The sequence below is a fragment of the Myotis nattereri genome (assembly GCF_964212035.1).
Source record: "Myotis nattereri genome assembly, chromosome: 12".
Taxonomy (NCBI): Eukaryota; Metazoa; Chordata; class Mammalia; order Chiroptera; family Vespertilionidae; genus Myotis; species Myotis nattereri.
This window is the reverse complement of record NC_138087.1, coordinates 78422693-78440792: the sequence shown is the minus strand read 5'-3', so window position 1 is coordinate 78440792 and position 18100 is coordinate 78422693. Positions and strand designations below refer to the sequence as shown.

The 18100-nt window shown below is 60.8% G+C and overlaps 1 protein-coding gene across 1 annotated transcript in view; it reads right to left on the bottom strand.

The window, feature by feature from the left end:
• PRRX2 (paired related homeobox 2) overlaps positions 1-14101 on the bottom strand; it is a gene marked incomplete at its 5' end in the record, with an annotated part of 37213 nt that extends 23112 nt beyond the window's left edge. The window contains one exon of the mRNA XM_081103750.1: positions 13849-14101. Within this exon, the coding sequence (XP_080959876.1) occupies positions 13849-14101 (253 nt within the window). The remainder of the gene's footprint in view (positions 1-13848) is intronic.
• Between the last annotated feature and the right edge of the window lie 3999 nt (positions 14102-18100).

Sequence of the window (18100 nt, the reverse complement as noted above, 5' to 3'; positions counted from 1 at the left end):
CTAACCTGCGCATCTCCTCCTCATTCTCCCCAGTGTCAGGGGGCGTGAACGCGAGGACAAACGGTGTTGATCGAGCACCAACTGGGCCAGGGAGGCAGAGAGCTGAGCCCTTACCTGCATGATGCCATCAGCTCCTCTGAACAACCCAAGACCCAGGGCCTCTCCCTGTGCCCATTTTGCAGATGGGGAAACTGAGGTTCAGAGAAGTGAGACACTTGCCCAAGATCATCCATTAAGTGGGGGTGAGGGTGGGACCAGGAGCCCACAGCTAAGCCAAGCCCCTACCAGCCGCATGACCTCCCCCGAGAAGGCAGGGGTCCCCTGAACTCTCTGGGGCCGACTCTGTTTCTAAGCCGGTGCCACCATCGAGCTGCCTGGGGGGCAGGGGCTGTCCCCGTCCCGGGACGCTGGCCTCCTGCGTGGCTGGAGGGGCGGCTCTGGTTTCCGTCCACCACTCTCGCCGGCGTATCCTGTCTTACCCTCCCTTCCTGAGCACACCTAGAGGCGGGGAAGCCAGAGGGAGCACACTGGGGGCTCCAGGCCAGCGGGTGAGGCACACACCGAAGGTAGGGCCTGAGGCCTGGTCCCGGTGCCCGCAATGCACAGCCCATCTCTCTGAGCCTCAGACCCTCGTCTGGCAAATGGGGCCACGAGACTGCCGACCTCCTAGGACAGTGGTCGGCAAACTGCGGCTCGCGAGCCACATGTGGCTCTTCCACAAAATACCGACTTCCGCGCATGGGCCACGAAGTTTCAATCGCACCGTACGTGCGCGCCCGCACGTGGTATTCTGTGGAAGACCCACACTCAAGGGGCCAAAGAGCCGCATGTGGCTCGCGAGCCGCAGTTTGCCGACCACTGTCCTAGGGAATCAGGGAGGAATTCCCGAGATGATGCGCAGGGAGGGTTAGCACGTAGCGAGTGCAAAACAAATGGCCCAGACAGTGCGACGACCGTGATGAAGAGGAACACACTCGAAAGCCACTCCCACCCGTCACCCAGCTCCAGGGCCCTGACCCGGCCACGCCCACCCCAAAGCATCCCTCCATCCTCCATCCCTCCATCCCTCCCTCCATCCCTCCCTCCCTCCATCCCTCCATCCCTCCCTCCCTCCGTCCCACCGTCCCTCCCTCCCTCCCTCCGTCCCACCGTCCCTCCGTCCCTCCGTCCCTCCCTCCATCCCTCCATCCCTCCCTCCATCCCTCCATCCCTCCATCCCTCCATCCCTCCATCCCTCCATCCCTCCCTCCCTCCGTCCCACCGTCCCTCCGTCCCTCCATCCCTCCCTCCATCCCTCCATCCCTCCATCCCTCCATCCCTCCATCCCTCCAGGGATGCAGGCTGCGCAGCCAGTGGCCCGAGCCCACCTTCCTCATCCACCTTCCTCATTGTGCGCCGGGTCTGCTATGGACCTGCCATGTCAGGCTGCTGTGCTATGGCTCTGAGCCCTGGTGTTGGGTCTGTGCCTTTGGCACCGCCACTCTGCAGGTGGACGGGCGACCCCAACGCTGGGCACGGAACCGGCCCTGCCTCTGGCTCTGAGGCCCTGGGAGCCTCCCCTCCCCGACTTGGCATCTTAGACCTCAGCATGCCTGGGCCGGGTCTCCCTCGGAGAGGAAGGGACCCAGGAGGCTCTGGGCAGCCGGACACCCCGCTGTCCCCAGGTTAGCCATCCACTTCCCACGACAGGGGACACTTCTAACCAAGAGAGCTGCTGGGGAGGGGGGCCTGGGTGCCCCGGACACCCCGGACACCCACAGACGCACCGAGAGCATCCCCATTGCTCTCGGTACAAAACCTGCGACTCCTGAACCAGGCCTTGCTCACCGGCCTCCCGCGTGCTCCCGCCCAGCCCTCTGTTCTCGGAACAGCCACGTTCGTTCTCACCTCGGAGGCCCCGCCGCTGCTGTTCCTTCCGCCCGCAGCACCCTTCCCACCTCTTCCTCTGGCTCACTCCACGCATCCTTCCGGCCCCTCCTAAAAGTCCGCTTCCTCCGGGAAGCCTTCCCTGAACCCCAGACCAGGTAGGGAGGCCCATGTACTCCTAGCACCCAGGACACCTTCTTAGCTGGGACCACACCTCCCTGGTTCCCTGTGGGACCCCAGCATTCAGCAGGCAGCCTGGCCCTGAGTATTTGTGGGAGGGTGGAGGAAAGGGCTGGGGGAGGCCCCCCTTTTTCCCTGCCTTGAGAGAGCAGCCAGGCCTGGAGAAGGCAGCCCCCGGCCCAGCTCTGCTGGGCCCCAGGTTTGAATTCTCTGCCACAGCAACAGTTTCTTAAACAAGGACTCGGCTCCGCTTTCGGCCGCGTTAGATCTTCGCCTTCTCTTGCTTCCTTCCCAGTGACACCAGAGCAGCCGTTTGTACTTCTTGTCTCCAGCAATTTCCCGCTGGAGCCCTGACACTCTCCTCGCCTGCCCGCCCCGGTGTGGCTACAGGGCAGCCCGCTCCCCAGAGACGCTGGCCTTCCCTTCAACACACACTGTCTCTCTCTGAAACACGGGATTCCCAATGGCCCGGTCGTCCCAGGCCCCAGCCCCAGCCCCAGCCCCTCCGTCACAGCCCAGCCCAAAGCCTCCTGCCCCATTGCCCCGGGTCGGGCTTTGCAAAGGGGGTCCCTGGAAGAGTGGCCCCTTCCTCAGGGAACCGAAGCGCTTTCTAGGTGAGAAGTGGGGAGACAGGAGGCTGCTGCAGCTCCCTGACCAGGTGGGGGCGCTGCACGGGGAGGCCGGTGTTGTACCTGGGCTCTGGGGAGTCACTGAGTACTCCCCAGCTAGCCGTGGCTAAGTCATTTGGCCTTTCTGAGCCTGTTTTCTCATCTGTAAGATGGGGCAATGCTTCGCTTCCCTTATGAGGACGAGCGGACCGCGGGGAGGGAGGCTGCCGTCCTGCTCCCCTCCCTGGTAGGGGCCAGGTCTCACCTGACCACACCTCTGAATGAATGCGTGAGTGGCCGAATTCATGAATCCCATCCGGTTTCTTTGGAGCCAAAGAGCAAGGCCTATCTGGGAGGGGGAGGGGGAGGGGCAGGCACAGAGTCTAACACAGCGTCCCTCTGGGGAGACAAAAGGCCTGTTTTCTGTAGCTTCATCCTCGGAGGGAAGCAGGGAGCGAAGGGCCGCTGTGCCCTTTCTCCCACCTTCGGGAGACATCACATTCAGGGGCCCCTGGCCTCCAAGTCCAGGGAGTGGTGGTGGGGGCTTCGAGGGGACTCATGGCCCCAGTGAGGGGCAGGGGCAGCCCCCTCTCTCTCAAGGGTGAGCTCACCCCCTGCCACAGGCTCAGGGCAGGGCCCTGTCAGGCCCACCTCTGTGTCTACTGCTCCTTGTTGTTTTTAAAATGTGTATTTGTATTGATTTCAGAGAGGAGGGGAGAGGGAGAGATAGAAACATCAACGATGAGAGAGAATCGTTGATCGGCTGCCTCCTGCACACCCCCTGCTGGGGATCGAGCCCGCAACCTGGGCATGGGCCCTGAGTGGGAATCCAACCGTGACCTCCTGGCTCATAGGTCCACGCTCAACCACCGAGCCACGCTGGCCGGGCTCCACTGCCCTTTGGGAGGCCAGGAAGGGGCTCCTCCACCTGCTGTGTCACCTTGGGCAAGTCACTTACCCTCTCTGAGCCTCAGTTTCCCCAACTTTAATCATAACAGCAGGAACCTTTGCGAGCAGTTCTCACGTGCTCAGCTACCTACTTTCCTCACTCCTGAAAGTCCTTACAACCACCCTCAAGCAGGCGCAAGTCCTCTCAGATGACAAACACCCTCAGAGCAAAGGAGAACCGGGTCAAGTCCCCCAGCGGGTCGAGGGGAGGCCGGGGTGCCACCACCCAGGGGCACGGTCCCTGTACAGACTCACCTCGACGCCCGGGTCCCGTCTGCGAGGAGAGAGGCTGCGTGACAAGGGGGAGGAGGAGACCCGAGGTGCACAGGGCGCAGGGGCAGGCCCAGGGGAGGAGGGGGGGTGCAGGCGCCCCAGAGGACCCTGCACCCCCCTGGGTGGGGGCAGGAGACCCCGAGCCCTGCACGCCCGGCTGCCCGCGGGCTGGACCAGCTGCCCACGGCCCATCTTGAGCGCATTAGGGGCTGCTGCTAACAGCTGTTTTCTGTTACGTGCTATTTGTTAGTCTAATGAAAGGAGGTGCGCTCGCTTTCAAGACCTGGGCGCTCCGCGGGCTTTTATATGGGAGGCCGCTCGGGGCTCTGGCGGCCAGAGGAGGCCCCGGCCCCTGCCAGGCGCGCCCGGCGGCTCGGCTTTGATTCCGGGGTTTGCAGCCATCCGCGTGGTAATTCCAGTTCTGGTTAAATGTCATTTTTAATAACGCCATAAACCTCGGCGCCCATGGCAAGCGGGGAGGCCAGCGGGGGCTGGGGGGGGGGGGCAGAGAGGGGGCGGGGGTGGCGGTGGGCAACTGGGGCAGGGGACGCCCCAGCCCAGGGAGCGCTGCGCGGGGGGCGGGCAAGCGGGGTGCCAGGAGGGGCTCTTCCAGGGACAGGAGTGGCCGAGGCCCCCCGCACAGCAGGAGGCTTCTGCCCGTGCCCCGCCCCCCCCATGCCAGCAGCTAGAGGTGTCAGGAGACCAAGAGAAACCTCCCCCCAATGCAGTACCCTCTGCAGGCCAGCTCTGGGCTGCCCGGGGCGGGTACTCAGTAGGCGCTCAATGATGCTGGTGACTGCTCTCTCCCAGGCCCAGCAGCGCAGCTTCCTGCACAAAGTCAGGCCTCTGGGAACGCGGGGCTCGGCTCGGGGCAGTGCCCTCACTCCCCCCAACTGTGTCCTGGGCCCCTCCAGGCAGCTCCATGTGGCTCTCCACTCCCCAACTGAGGAGGAGGAGGGAGTCAGGACTCTCACCCTCTAACGACTAAATGCAGAAGCCCAGGCCGGGCCCTGGAGAGCCCCTGGGCTGGGTGTGGCCTATGAACATGCATTTTATTTTATTTATTTTATTTTTTATATGTCTTCATGGGTGACGGGGAGAGCGATCGCGCTCCTCCTGTCTTTCGCCAAAAGTGCTGGGAGTGCTAGCAAAGCTTCGAAACGGCGTCCAGTTCTAATCTGCTTTTATTAGTGACGATGATATTGCTAAATATGTCAGTGTAGTCAAAGTTTCCTTAAGTTTTTGAATATGTAACTTCATTGACTTGCAATTCATAATTTTTTCCCTAAACTGCTGTAAAATCAGCAAAAATGCCTTGGCAATTTTAGCATCGTCCCTAGGATATTGGTTGGCACTCCAAGGGTTAATCCTCACCCAAGGATTTTTTTTCCATTGATTTTCAGACAGTGATAGGGAGGGAGGAGATAGGGGGAGAGAGAGAAAGAAACATCAATGCCAGAGAGACACCCCCCCCCCCCGTCGTGCCCCCAAGGGGTTGGGGATTGAACCCGAAACAGAGGTCCATGCCCTTGACCGGGAATTGAACCCAGGACCCTTCGTTCGGTCTGAGGGCCTACACTCTCACCACCAAGCGAACCGTCCGGGGCCACACATGCATTTTGACCAGCTCCCCGGGTGACGCTGGTGCGTTGACTCCTGGGCCACAGGCTGACAAGCAGACGGTCCAGCCCCAGCACGGGGACACAGGGCTCCGTGACTGGGGCCCAGGGCAGGGCGGGTCCAGTTTCCGGACTCCCCCGCACCCCCCTGCGGCCTTCTAGGCGGCAACGTCACCGGAGGCGACATTCTCTCAAGTCGTCAGTTTTCAAGCAATGAAGGCGCTTGCTCAGCCTGTGGAAGCTTCCAGGTCTCTGCCCCCCAGGCCTCCTGCTCTTTCACTGCCCCCCACCCAGAACCTTCTGCAAAGGGGCCATCTGCCACCCGCCCACCTCTCCGGCCTCGGGGTCCCGGCTCCTTGGCTTCTCTTAACTCGTCACCCCCACTCCCGCCCAACCCCTCCCACTGCCCCCCCAACCGGAAGGTCCCAGCTGCCCATCCCACGCCCAGAAGAACAGGGCGGCCACAAAGAGGCCCAGAGCCTCTGCATTCGTAGGTGCAGGAAGAGGCGCCATCAGCCGCGTGGAGCCCATGTGGAGCGTGTCCTGCCATCAGGGGCCCTCGGAGCCAGGCGGGGAACAAGAGCCTCCCGGATGTGGGGGGAGCGAACAACCTCCCTGCCCAGCACAGTGAGATGCCATCGGGCTGGTACGGCAGGCTCTGCCCTGCGGCTCTGCGGAGGCCCCGCCTCTCCTGGCAGCCCCTCTCTCCCTGGGAGCACCCTGCACAGGCCCCAGCCCGGGGGTGTCCCCCAGCTTCTGAGCCGCAGCCCCGGCACGGGCTCCTGCCTCCGCTCAGCACGGGCGCCGGGGCGACCACTCTCCCAGCTCCCCCTGTCTAAACAGGAAGCTCCCACGGTGCCCTCCTGCTCACCACCTCGCAAAGGCACTTAACCCCTGGCCCGGCCCCTGGCTGTGGCTCTCCCCTCGCACCAGCTGCCTGCAGCCACCCTGCGGCCAAAGCCTGGCCTGGATTTCTGGGCCAGGCGGGAGCCCTAGGATGTATGTCTGTGAGTGTGTGTGTGTGTGTGTGTGAGTGTGAGTGTGTGTGTGTGTGTGTGAGTGTGTGTGTGAGTGTGTGTCTCTGTGTGTGTGTGTGAGTGTGTGTGTGTGAGTGTGTGTGTGTGAGTGTGTGTGTGTGTGTGCGCGCAAGTGTGTGGGAGTATGTGTGGGGTGTGTGTGTGTGAGTGTGTGTGTGTGTGAGTGTGTGTGGGATGTGTATGTGTGTGTGTGAGTGTGTGTGTGAGAGTGTGTGTGTGTGAGAGTGTGTGTGAGTATGTGTGGGATGTGTATGTGTGTGTGTGAGTGTGTGTGTGAGAGTGTGTGTGTGTGAGAGTGTGTGTGTGTATGTGTGTGTGCAAGTGTGTGGGAGTATGTGTGGGATGTGTATGTGTGTGAGATGTGTGTGTGAGGGGGTGTGTATCTGTGAATCTGGGAAAGTCGGTCCACCATGTGGTCCCCAAATGCCAGCCGTGACCCAGGTCCTCCCGGACCCACCGCAGGACGAGAGCGCGGGGCGAGGTGAGAGCTGTCTGCTGAGCCGGATGAAGTCCGTGCTGAGCCCATTCTCGACTGAGATGAGACGGGGAAAGGTTCTCTCTCGGATAAACAGATGGGCACCACGAGGGCAGCTGTGAGTGGATGCTGTCCTTGGCAGCTGGGAGAGCTGCCCGCTCGCTGCCAGTTCCTCTACGGGCCTGGGAGTCCCACCCGGGCTGGACATGGGCAAGGCTGGGTAGGTCGTAGGAGCTCAAGGCCGGACACGTAGTCGCTCAAACAATGATTGTTGGATGGACGGACGGACGGACGGACGGAAGGATGGGTGTGGGGCTGGAGGTGGACTGGGAAAGGGGGGCCTGTCCTGGCGATGTTCTTTGGAGTCAGGGACCCTCCACATTCTCCCATGAGCAGCCTGCAGAGGGTGAGGGAGGCCGTCGGATGTTTCTGGGTGGGAGGCGTGTTTGAACTCAGACCTTCCAACTTCCCAGAGCCGGGCAGTCCCCACGCTGCCAGGCCTGCCCCCCTCCAGCAGGCCCGTGACCCAGGCCAGGCTGCTCAGACCTCAAGGAGACCTCCCCCCACGCCCCCGACTGCCTCACGGGGCCGAATGCAGCCCACAGCGCCTGGTGTGGGTATCCCTGGCTGGGCCACCCAGCATTCATGGGGCGCCAGGGGTGGCCCAGGACAGGGCAGGGTACGGGGCTGCGGAACAGAGCAGGCCTGGGCTGGAATCGCCTATTCATGGGGACGAGTGACCTTGGCAAGTGGCTCAACTCTGAGCCTCAGTTTCCCTCTGCATAACTGGGGATAACGGAAGCACTGGCCCCCACGGTTAGCGGGCGGACAGTGAGGGGTGAGGCCCGGGGAGCCGGCCGGCCGGCTCGCAGTAAGCGCTACGGTTGCTGTCACCCTGCCTCCCTTCCTTCCCCCGGCAAACCCTGACCCCACAGCCTGGTGCGGCTTCCCCTCCCCCGCGCCCCACGGAGCCTAAACGCTGAGCTGGGCGGGAGAGAGAGGCCAGGCTTGGGATCCAGAAGCAAATCCTACCCCTCCTTCCCAGCTGGGGGCCTGGGGCCAGTTGCCTTGCTTCTCTGGGCCTCCAAAGAATAGAGGTGCCCGTCTCTAACCCTGCCCGGTTGACAGGGCTGCCGTGCGCGCCCCATGAGCCGTCATGGAGACCCTTTACTGAGCACCTACGTGCTAGGCACAGTCTCCCACGCCCACTCAAGGCTCACCACACCCCCGCAGATTTCACTGCCCATCACACCCTTCCACGGGGAGCAGCACCAAGCTCAGGGTGCTCCCAGGTCTCGGGGTGCTGTGCAAGCTGACGTGACTACTCCTGCCCCAGAATTGCGGCTCAGAGCCTCTGGAGGGGACAGTGACACTCGGCCCTGTGGAGCTCGGCCCCCAGGGAAGGGCCCTGGTGGGGGTGTAGCAGGTCCAGGCTCCTAAGCTCCCCACAAGGCAAGGCATCTATTAGGCAGAGGGGCACGATCCCCCTGGAACCACGAACCAAGAACCAGAGACACAGACCGCTGCCCCGCCCAGCCCCCGGGAGACCCAGACTCCCCACCTGAACCCCCGGGCTCTTAGCTTCCAGGCCCTCTCCTGGCCCCTCGCTCACCCTCCCTCTCTCCGGCCACTGGGCACGTGTTGAGGGACACCCTCTCCTGTCCGAGGGCCCACGTTCCTGGGGACCCCTCCGGGCCTTTTCTCAGCCTGGATCAAATGACGATGGGGACCGGAGGGGCCTCTCGAGCATCACGCACTGCCTGGCTCCGTGCAGGCGGGAAACGGAGGAGAGATGTGATTCGCCCAAGGTCACGCAGGGAGATGACAGCAACAGCCAGGACCCGACCCTGGTGCCCTGACCCCCCCACCCCCCCCAGTGTCCCTTCCCGCAGAGGGCTCTGCCCCCGCCCCCACCAGGAAACGGATGGAGGGGAAGGAAGGGAGGAAGGAGGTGGAGGGGAGGAAAGCAGGCTTGTCGTTCAAAGGCTCGGTTCTGGACAAACCCTTTGGTCTCTCCCCACCCCCTCCCAACCCTCCTCCTATCAGGCCTGCTGGCTTCTTCCCATCCCCCTGCTCCACAGCCCCTGGCCCCCCACTCCATCCCCGGCACCTTTCAGAGCCAGTTAGAGGGAGGCCAGTTAAATGGGGAGTCATTCATGGAAAACAGTATGGCGGGTCTTTAAACAATTACACAGAAGGACCCGATGGCCCAGCAATTCCCCCTCTGGGTGTGTGTGCGCCCGAAAGCATTGGCCGCGGGGATTGAACCGATATCTGTGCACCCGTGTTCAGAGCACCATCATTCACAACAGTCAGAGGTGGAAACGTGTCTCTGGACGGATGGTGGCTACACAGAATGTGGTGCATCCACACAACGGGGTATTATCAGTCTCAGTGAGGAAGGGCATTCTGACACCTGCTGCACCCACCTGTGATGAACCTGGGGGACATGAGGCCGCGTGAAATAAGCCAGAAGAGCAATAGTGTGCGATTCCTCCTCTAGGAGGTCCCTAGGGTTGTCACATTCACGCAGGCGGAAAGAAGCTGGTGGGTGCCAGGGGCCGGGGGAGGAGGTTTTGTGTTTAATGGGACAGAGTTTCAATTTGGGAAAATGAAAAATTTCTGCAGATGGATGGTGGTGATGGTAGCACAACAATGGGAATCTAGCCCTAACCGGTTTGGCTCAGTGGATAGAGCGTCGGCCTGCGGACTGAAGGTTCGATTCAGGTCAAGGGCATGTGCCTTGGTTGCAGGCATATCCCCAGTAGGGGGTGTGCAGGAGGCAGCTGATCAATGTTTCTCTCTCATCGATGTTTCTAACTCTCTATCCCTCCCCCTTCCTCTCTGTAAAAAATCAATAAAATATATCTATTTAAAAAAACGCAATGTGAATCTAGTTAAGGTCACTGAACTGTAGGCTTAAAAATGATAACTCTTGCCCTAGCCAGTTTTCTCAGTGGTTAGATCATTGGCCCAAGGACTGAAGGGTCACAGGTTCGATTCCGGTCAAGGGCACCTACCTCGGTTGCAGGCTCAGTCCCCGGCCCCGGCCCAGGTGCCTGCAGGAGGCATCCAATCGATGTGTCTCTCTCCATCGATGTTTCTCTCTCTCTCCCTCTCCTCCCTCCCTCCCACTTTCTCTAAAAATCAATGGAAAAATATCCTTGGGTGAGAATTTTTTAAGAAATGATAACTCTTCATTTAACTATATTTTACCACTATAACCACTCAAAAAATGGAAGGCAAGTTTCCTAGTCTCTGGAACCCAATGGTCCCTCTGGGTCCTACACTCACAGACACTCGGCCCTGCCACCCATCCCTGGCCAGGGGAAGGGGCAGGTCTCCACCCCAAACAGGACGTGGGTCCGGGAGCAAGTCCTCAAAGGGATCCGCCTGAGGCTCCCCCCACGCCCTGCTCAGCCCTCAGACTCCAGCACCAGCATCCTGGACCTTCGGGAGTCGGCCCTGCGAGGCCCTGAGGTTTTCGGGAACAGGTACCAGGCCTCCTCCTGCCCGGCTGGGGGCCTCTCCCCCGGGCTCCCAGGCCGTGTTTATTTTCACAGTGTGTCTGCATCTCTGTTTCCGCCCTGCCCACAGGAGGGAATGCTTTCAAGAAAATCTCAGTTATTAATGTGGTTTCTTTTGTTGTAAGTCATTGCAAAGGCAGTGCAGGAGGGTTTATTTTCCTAACGTGCTTGGCATAGCTCAGCGCCCCGGCGCAGACCTCAGCGTTTGACTTGGGAGGAACCCGAGACCCCGGTTCGCTCTGAGTCACCGGCGAAGCCACAGCCTTCCAGCCAGTTCCGGGGGAGCGAGTCTGGGAAAACCATTGGCAAGAAGACGCTGTATCTACGGTGGGCTTTGTAAAAACAAAAGAGTAAACGCTACGTGTAAACACTGGCTGAGCCTGCTAACCTGGCAGGTTGCAAACCTAACGGTTTCTAACTCATGAGCTTCCCCAGGAACCCTTAGTTTCTCATGGGGCACCCCATCTCTTTGGTGGCCGTCCCTTTCTTTGGACCAGGAAACAGCTGCAGAAGCCACAGGAAAACCCACTTGCAAGCCTGTCTGAATCCTCAGTGAGACGCAGCGCTCCCTGCGGCTTCATGACCGGAGGACCGAGCCACAGCCCAGGGCCCACGCCTGCGGCCTGGGGATCAGGGCCCCGCCGGGTGCCTGGGGGTTGGGTGCCAGCTTTGGGTCCAGGGATGCGGGCTGGGCTGTCAGGATGAAGAGATGAGAGGTCCCTTCTCCCCCACCTCTGGAGACATCGGACCTGGGAATTCACAGTCAGTGGCAGTGTGTGGGGGGCCGGAGGGGAGGCGCGGGGCGGGGGCGGGGGGTGCACCTGCCAGGGGAGGATGCAGACCCAGCCCCAGAGAGCCAGCCACGGACTGTCACGGGCCTGGGGGCAGCCACAGGGCACCCCACCCCTGCTCCAGAGTCTCTCCTGGCAGCGGGCACCCCTGGAACATGCCAGCTGGCTCCGGGAGATGCTTGACGCTACATGAAACATTTGGGTTTCATGGGCTAGTGATTTTTTTTTCAATCTGATGCATGCGTATAGAATTACCTCCTTTTCATTCTGCCAAGGAAAGACATGAAAAAAACAATCTCCAGTTTTTATCCCCATTTCATAAAAAAAGCGTGTTTGAACCCCCAAAATGCGTAAGGAAGCTGTGATCCCAAATATGAGAGCATCCTTTAAACTGGAATTCTTAGCTTCCTGAACAAGTCCTCATGTCGGCCAGGTTTGCTTCCAAGTGCAGAGGCCTGAGCAAACCGCTGTGGTCCAGGAGTTCCCAGCGGGACCCCGAGTCCCCAGGGGGGCAGGCCTTACAGGGCCTGAGGCAGAAGTGAGCACCTGTGGAGCCTGACCCCACTCTGCCTGCGGCCCCGGACCCTCCCCTCTGGGAGCAGACTGCCTGCTGCCCTTGGCCCCTCCCACCTGACCCCACGCCCAGTGTGTCCTCTGTCCCCCACACCTGGGTATTCCCAGGTGCCCAAGCCCCCCTTAGGAAAAGGCCCAAGCCTCCCTGGGTCTTATGGAGAGCAGCTGGCCGCCGGGGCTGCTGGGGAGGCCCGTTACCCACCCTGGTACCTGGGGCTGCCATGGCCCTGTCCACACCCTAGTCCCGCTCTCCCCTCCCCTCCCCTCCCCTCCCCTCCCCTCCTCTCCTCTCCCCTCCCCTCCCCTCCTCCCTTCCTTCTTCGCTTCACCTTCCACTTGCTCCTTCTCTCCACTCCCCTGGGGTCCCCGTCATGAGGGTGAAATCAGAGCCCAGCTGCTCCTCCCAGGAGACCTGAGATCCCAGAACAAACTGAAGATGGCAGGGCTCCCCCTTCCACACCCGAGGGCACCCCACTTTACCCCGGGCCCAAACCAGACACCCTCCTTTCACTTTTCCATCAGGGACACCCCAGCTCCCAGGGGTGGGTCTGCCCGCCTCACGTTTACGCCGGAGGGTGAGGAGAGCTCAGCCCGCTGTGGCTGCCGGGCCGGACCCAGCGGCCCCGGGCACAGCTGGCACCGGCGGGGCACTTGCTGAGCTGCAGGCACGTGTCAGGTGGCCCCCACATACACACATGCTCCCCACAAGGCTCCAAATGAGGCTGCAGGCCCCCAACTTTCCCTGCACCTCCTCTCCTCCAGAAGCAGAGCGTGCCACCAGCAGGGGCTCCCCTGAGACCTGGAGGCTGGTGCAGGAAGTGGGGGTCCCCAAGGGCAGGTGGGAAGGTTGCTGGAATCAGGTGGGTGACCCTAGGGGCCAGCGCCTTCAGAAGGCCCGCCTGTGCCCCAGAGCGAAAGGACCAGTCAGTGGTCCCCGACCACCCCACTCTCCAGGGTGTGGGTGAGCTGCGGGGACTTGGGGACCCCCTCGTGGAACCACCCAGGACTGGACTTTTGCCTTCTCCTTCTCTTCTGCCCTTGCTGCCCCTCCCACTTCTTACCAAGGGCTCAGGGCCCTCCCATCCAGTGTGACTTTTTTCAAAAAGCCACTTGGGTGGGTTGTTTGTTTTTAAAGCCCCTTCCTGATGACCTTTAACCTTATCAGGAACAGAGGCTTAGCTGGCTCTGAGGCTGGGACATTCCAGCTAGGAAGCTGCTGGGGGGACGGGGGGTTGGGGGCGGCCGGGACCCCAGCGGAGCCACCCAAGTCTTATTTTTATATATACTTTTATTCATTTCAGAGTTGAAGAGAGAGAGAGGTTGAGAGAGAAACATCAGTGATGAGAGAGAATCATTGGTCAGCTGCCTCCTGCAGCCCCCACACTGGGGATCGACCCCGCAACCCCAGCCATGTGCCCTGACTGGGAATCGAACCCTGACCACCTCCTGGTTCCTGGGTCGAGGCTCAACCACGGAGCCACGCCGGCCGGGCAGCACCCAAGTCTTAAGAAGATGTAGCCGTAGCTGGGGTGGCATCTCGGAGAGAGGGGGGCAGAGTTTGTAACCCAGCAGTGGACTCGGCAGCTGTGCTCCCCGGCAGCCTGTCTCCCCGCTGTAGGATCCCACCCGCTTTCCCGGCTGCCGGGAGCACCCCTCCCAGCGCCCCTACGACGTGAGATGGCTACGGCCCACCGACGGCCCCTCCCGGGGTCACCGCAGCCAGCTCCATCCCCAAAGACACCTCCACGCGGCCGCGGGGCAGCCCGGCAGGGAAGTCCGGCCACGCGCCGCGGCCCCGCCAGCGCCCGCTCCTCCCCGTCCCGGACCCGCAGCCCGAGCGCCCCGGGCGCATCCCCGCCGGCCGCGCGCGCGCTCCTCGGGCCACGCGAGCCCCCAGCCGCCGCCCGCGCGAGCCCGGGCCCCCCGTTCCGTTCCCACGCCGCGCACTCACCGTCCTGCGGCGCCGCCTCGCTGCCGCTGCTGCCCCCGGACGGCTCCCGCGCCGCGCCCTCCCGCGCCTCGGCCCCCGCGGGGCGCGCCGCCAGCCGCCCGGCCGCCGCCACCTCCTCCAGGTCCAGGAGGTGGCTCACCGAGAAGTTCTTGCGCGCCTGGGCGCAGTCGCCGGGCCCCAGCGCGGAGGGCGGCGGCGGGCCCGGGCCCAGCGCCGGCTTGTCCAGGGCGAAGGCGGCGGCCGCGCTGTCCATGGCCGCGAGCCGCCCCGGGGTCCCCGGCCGCGTCGCCGGCGGGGTCGCAGCCAGCGCGCCCCGCCGCCGCGCGCTCCCCCCGCTCCGACCGCCTCTGGCTCCGCGGCCGCCGGCCCGCCCGGCGCTGACGTCGGGGACCAACTTTCCTCCCTCCGCGCCGCGCTCGCTCCCCAGTTGCTAAAACCCGAGCCGCTCCGGCCACACGCCCCTGCTTGATGCAAACCTCGCCCGGCCTCTCCTCCTCCCCTCCCCGCCCCTCGGGCCGGCAGGGCGGGGGTCCCGCGCGGGTCGGCTGGCGGCTGGGGGCGGGGAGAGGGGGCAGGAGCAGGGGTGTCGCCCTCCGCACCCACACAGTGAGTGGGAAACTTAAGTGTTTTGTGGTTTTCCTTTTAATCCCCCAACACGTTTCTGGGGAGGTGGTAGAGAAGGGGTTAGCGGCCGCCCCCCTCCGCTTACCAATTCCCCGCAGGGGTTGGGGAGCGACTCTGAGACAGTTGACAGGGGAGATCTGGACCCGCCCGCTCCCCCCTCGCTCCCCCTGAGCCTTGACAGAGAGACTCGGAGGTCGCCTCGTCTGTTCCACGGGCCCGCGGTCTTCCCCAGAGAGCCCCACGGTCTCGAGCTTATGGGATGTATGCAACCCCCCGACACACACATGCACCCCCACACCCCACACCCCACACCCCTGGCGCATACACACACCCCTGGCGCCCACCTGCAGGCGCTCCAGGCCCTCCCCAAGGGAAACCAAGCCGGGAGGAAAGTGTCCCTCCAGAATTCCTAGCGGATAGACAGCCAGACGACAGCCAGACTGACAGATGGGTGACAGGGCGAGAGAGAGGCAGGCCCAGTCTCCGCTCCTGTTTTTGTTTTGAAAGGGACGCACAGAAAAGAGGCTGCTGGTGGCGGGCGGACTCTCAGCCCTCCGATGCCACAGGTCCTGGGGGGGTGGGGGAGTGGGGGGGGTGGCGATTGCTGGCCAGCCCGTCCTCCCTGCCGTCCTGCCATCGCGGCAGAGCCATGATGTCACAGCGACAAGAACAAGGCCGCGGGAGAAGGCCTCAGAGTGTCCCCTCTGGGCTCCTGCACCCAGAGCCCACTCTGCACGCACCCCGCGATCTGCAGGCAGCGCCCGGGTTCTGCACAAGCTGGTTTTCCTCCTGGGGTCCGATCAGACCGTGCACCCCTGGCTGTGGGCCTCAGCAGTCGCCTTAGCCGCTGCTTCTCTGGGTGCCGTCTGCTCAGCGGGCTGGCAGAGGAGTAAGTAAGTTGCTACATGTGGCCGCATGGTACTTAGCACTCAATGGGTGTTAACTATTATTACTTTTTAACATCTATTTCCAAGAAGCCGTGCATCTATTTCCAAATTAGCCGTGATGGCAAATTTGGACTTCGGAGCTGGTGAGACGGCTTTGAATGCATTCACTGCCGTTTACTAGCCGCGAGGCCTTGGAGCTGTGCGAGGGTATAGCAAAGGGACCGACCCACGGGGTTCAGGTGAACTTGGCATTACTGCTGCTGCGGTTGAGTTGCTGTTACCCTTACCAATCCCAGCGGGGGGCGGGTGGTAGAGGGAAGGCAGAGGGGGACACGAGGCCGGACTACTGTGCCGAAGCGCAGCCCTTGAGCCAGAGCCAGGCTGTCGCTGCCTGGAAATGCACCCAAGGGAATGCCGTCACCCCAGCGAGGTCACGACTCATCGCCCCAAAGGGAGCCGGCTACAAAACACGCCGTTCTTGGTGAGCAGATAAACCCCGCGGTGCTAGCCCCACGTCGGGGTGAAGGGAAAATAGGGTCCCAGTTTGGAACCTCTCAGTCCAACAGTTGTTTATTGAACCAAGCTCTGCGCCAGGCGGGGGGACGAGGGGGGACGAGGGGGGACGAGGGGGGACGAGGGAACAGAGCGGGCCCCTGTTCTCCAGAGAGAACTCTCGGAGGAGCAGCGGGCCCCTGATGGTGGCTCCGGAGAGACTGGGTCCTGGGCGGACCAGGAGTGAAGGTGCATATGTGCCCCGGTCTCAAACGATCACGTGCTAAAACATAAAATAAAAAGTGGACCTTATTGTGGATATTTTAGAAAATATAGTAAAATTATGAAAATGAAAATCCCATATATCCTACTCCCAGGGACCTCTGACACGCAATGAGCACTCCATACATTTTTTTATCCTCACCCTAGGAGTGAGGGTAGTTTTTCCATGGGTTTTCAATGAGAGTGTAGAAGGAAGGGAGTGGGGGGGGGGGAGAGAAAGAGAGAGAAACATCACTGCACAGGCTGACCATGCGTTAACCACTGAGCAACACTGGCCAGCGCTCCTCACGTTTTTTTAAAGCTGGTTAATGACAGAGATCGGAGATAATCATTTATTTATTCAGTATCGAATTGGAGACCTAGAAAAAGCAATAACACAAGAAAAGGGACTTTTAGGCTATTCCTTTCAACTTTAGAGTATATCTTTCTAGCTTATATCTATATTCTAGATCAGGGGTCCTCAAACTACGGCCCGTGGGCCACATGCAAATACAAATATTGTATTTGTTCCCGTTTTGTTTTTTTACTTCAAAATAAGATATGTGCCGTGTGCATAGGAATTTGTTCATAGTTTTTTTTTAAACTGTAGTCCGGCCCTCCAACGGTCTGAGGGACAGTGAACTGGCCCCCTGTTTAAACAGTTTGAGGACCCCTGCTCTAGCTAGATGGAGAGAGAGCCACATGGTTAGGGAAGCTGAGCCATGTGCTGCCAGCTTTCTAATAATTGCTTACTGCGTCATTAGTCATGTCCACCACTGTGTTTTGTTTGTTTGGTTGGTTGGTTTGCGTGTTTTTTTCTTTTGGTTTGTTTTTTTAGATTTTAAAATTGATTTTTAGAGAGTGAGGAAGGGAGAGGGAGGGAGAGAAATATGCATGATGAGAGAGAATCATTGATCGGCTGCCTCCCACACGCCCCCTACTGGGGATCCAGCCCGCCACCCGGGCGTGTGCCCTGACCGGGATGGAACTGGCGACCTTTCAGTGCATGTGGGGTGACGCTCAACTGACAGCCACAGGGGCCGGGGCCACCCCCTGCTCTCAGTGAAGGCCTGGCGACACATTGCTCACGATTGCTGTACACCCATCATTGTTTTCTTTATAATAAATACCTAGAAATAGGGTATTTGGGTGTGGTAGGCAGGCGACGCTGATGGCTGGCTGCTCCTCCCGCCACAGCTTTGCGGCTCTCAGAGGAAGCGTCGTGGAAACAGCCCCCAGCGCGGTCTGCTGTGCTGCCCACCAGCGGCGTGGCTACTTCCTGCTCCTGGCACTGCGCACGGGGACCCCCGGAAGCCGGGGGCAGCATGTGTTTCATTTTCTTGCTGCTCCCGTCACCGCCGTCAGGATGGCGAACAGCCCCTGGATCTGCCCGCATCCTGCTGTCCGTGCCTCAGCTTCTGCCAGTTACGCTCCATTTTGAAGGCGGTTCTCTTCGTGATGCCCTGAGTGGTCACGGGGCCTGAGGGTGCGTGATGCCAGGAGGAGCGGGCTGGCATCTCCGTAGGCAGCGCCCAGGAGGAGCGGTCATAACAGTTGATGTTTAATTTCAAAAGGCATTTCCGTGTTTTAATCTGCAAACCTGGGATCATTTCTGAAGGTGATTCTTGTTGTTGTTGTTAATCCTCACCTGAGGATATTGATTTTTAGAGAGAGTAGAAGGAAGTGGGGAGAGAGAGAGAAAGAAACATCGGTGTGAGAGACACATCGATTGGTTGCCTCCTGAATGCGCCCCAGGTACGTGCCCTTGACCAGGAATCCAACCTGCAGCCCTTCTAACCACTGACCAGCACTGGCCAGGGCTGAAGGTAAAGGTTTTTTTGGTATTTAATAGCCACTTGCATTTCTTATTTGTAATAGCCTATGTATATCCACTACCCATTTTCTACTGAAATGGTTCTCTTTATTTATTTTTGATCCTCACCCGAGAATATGTTTTTATTGATTTTTTTTTTAAGAGAGAGAGGAAG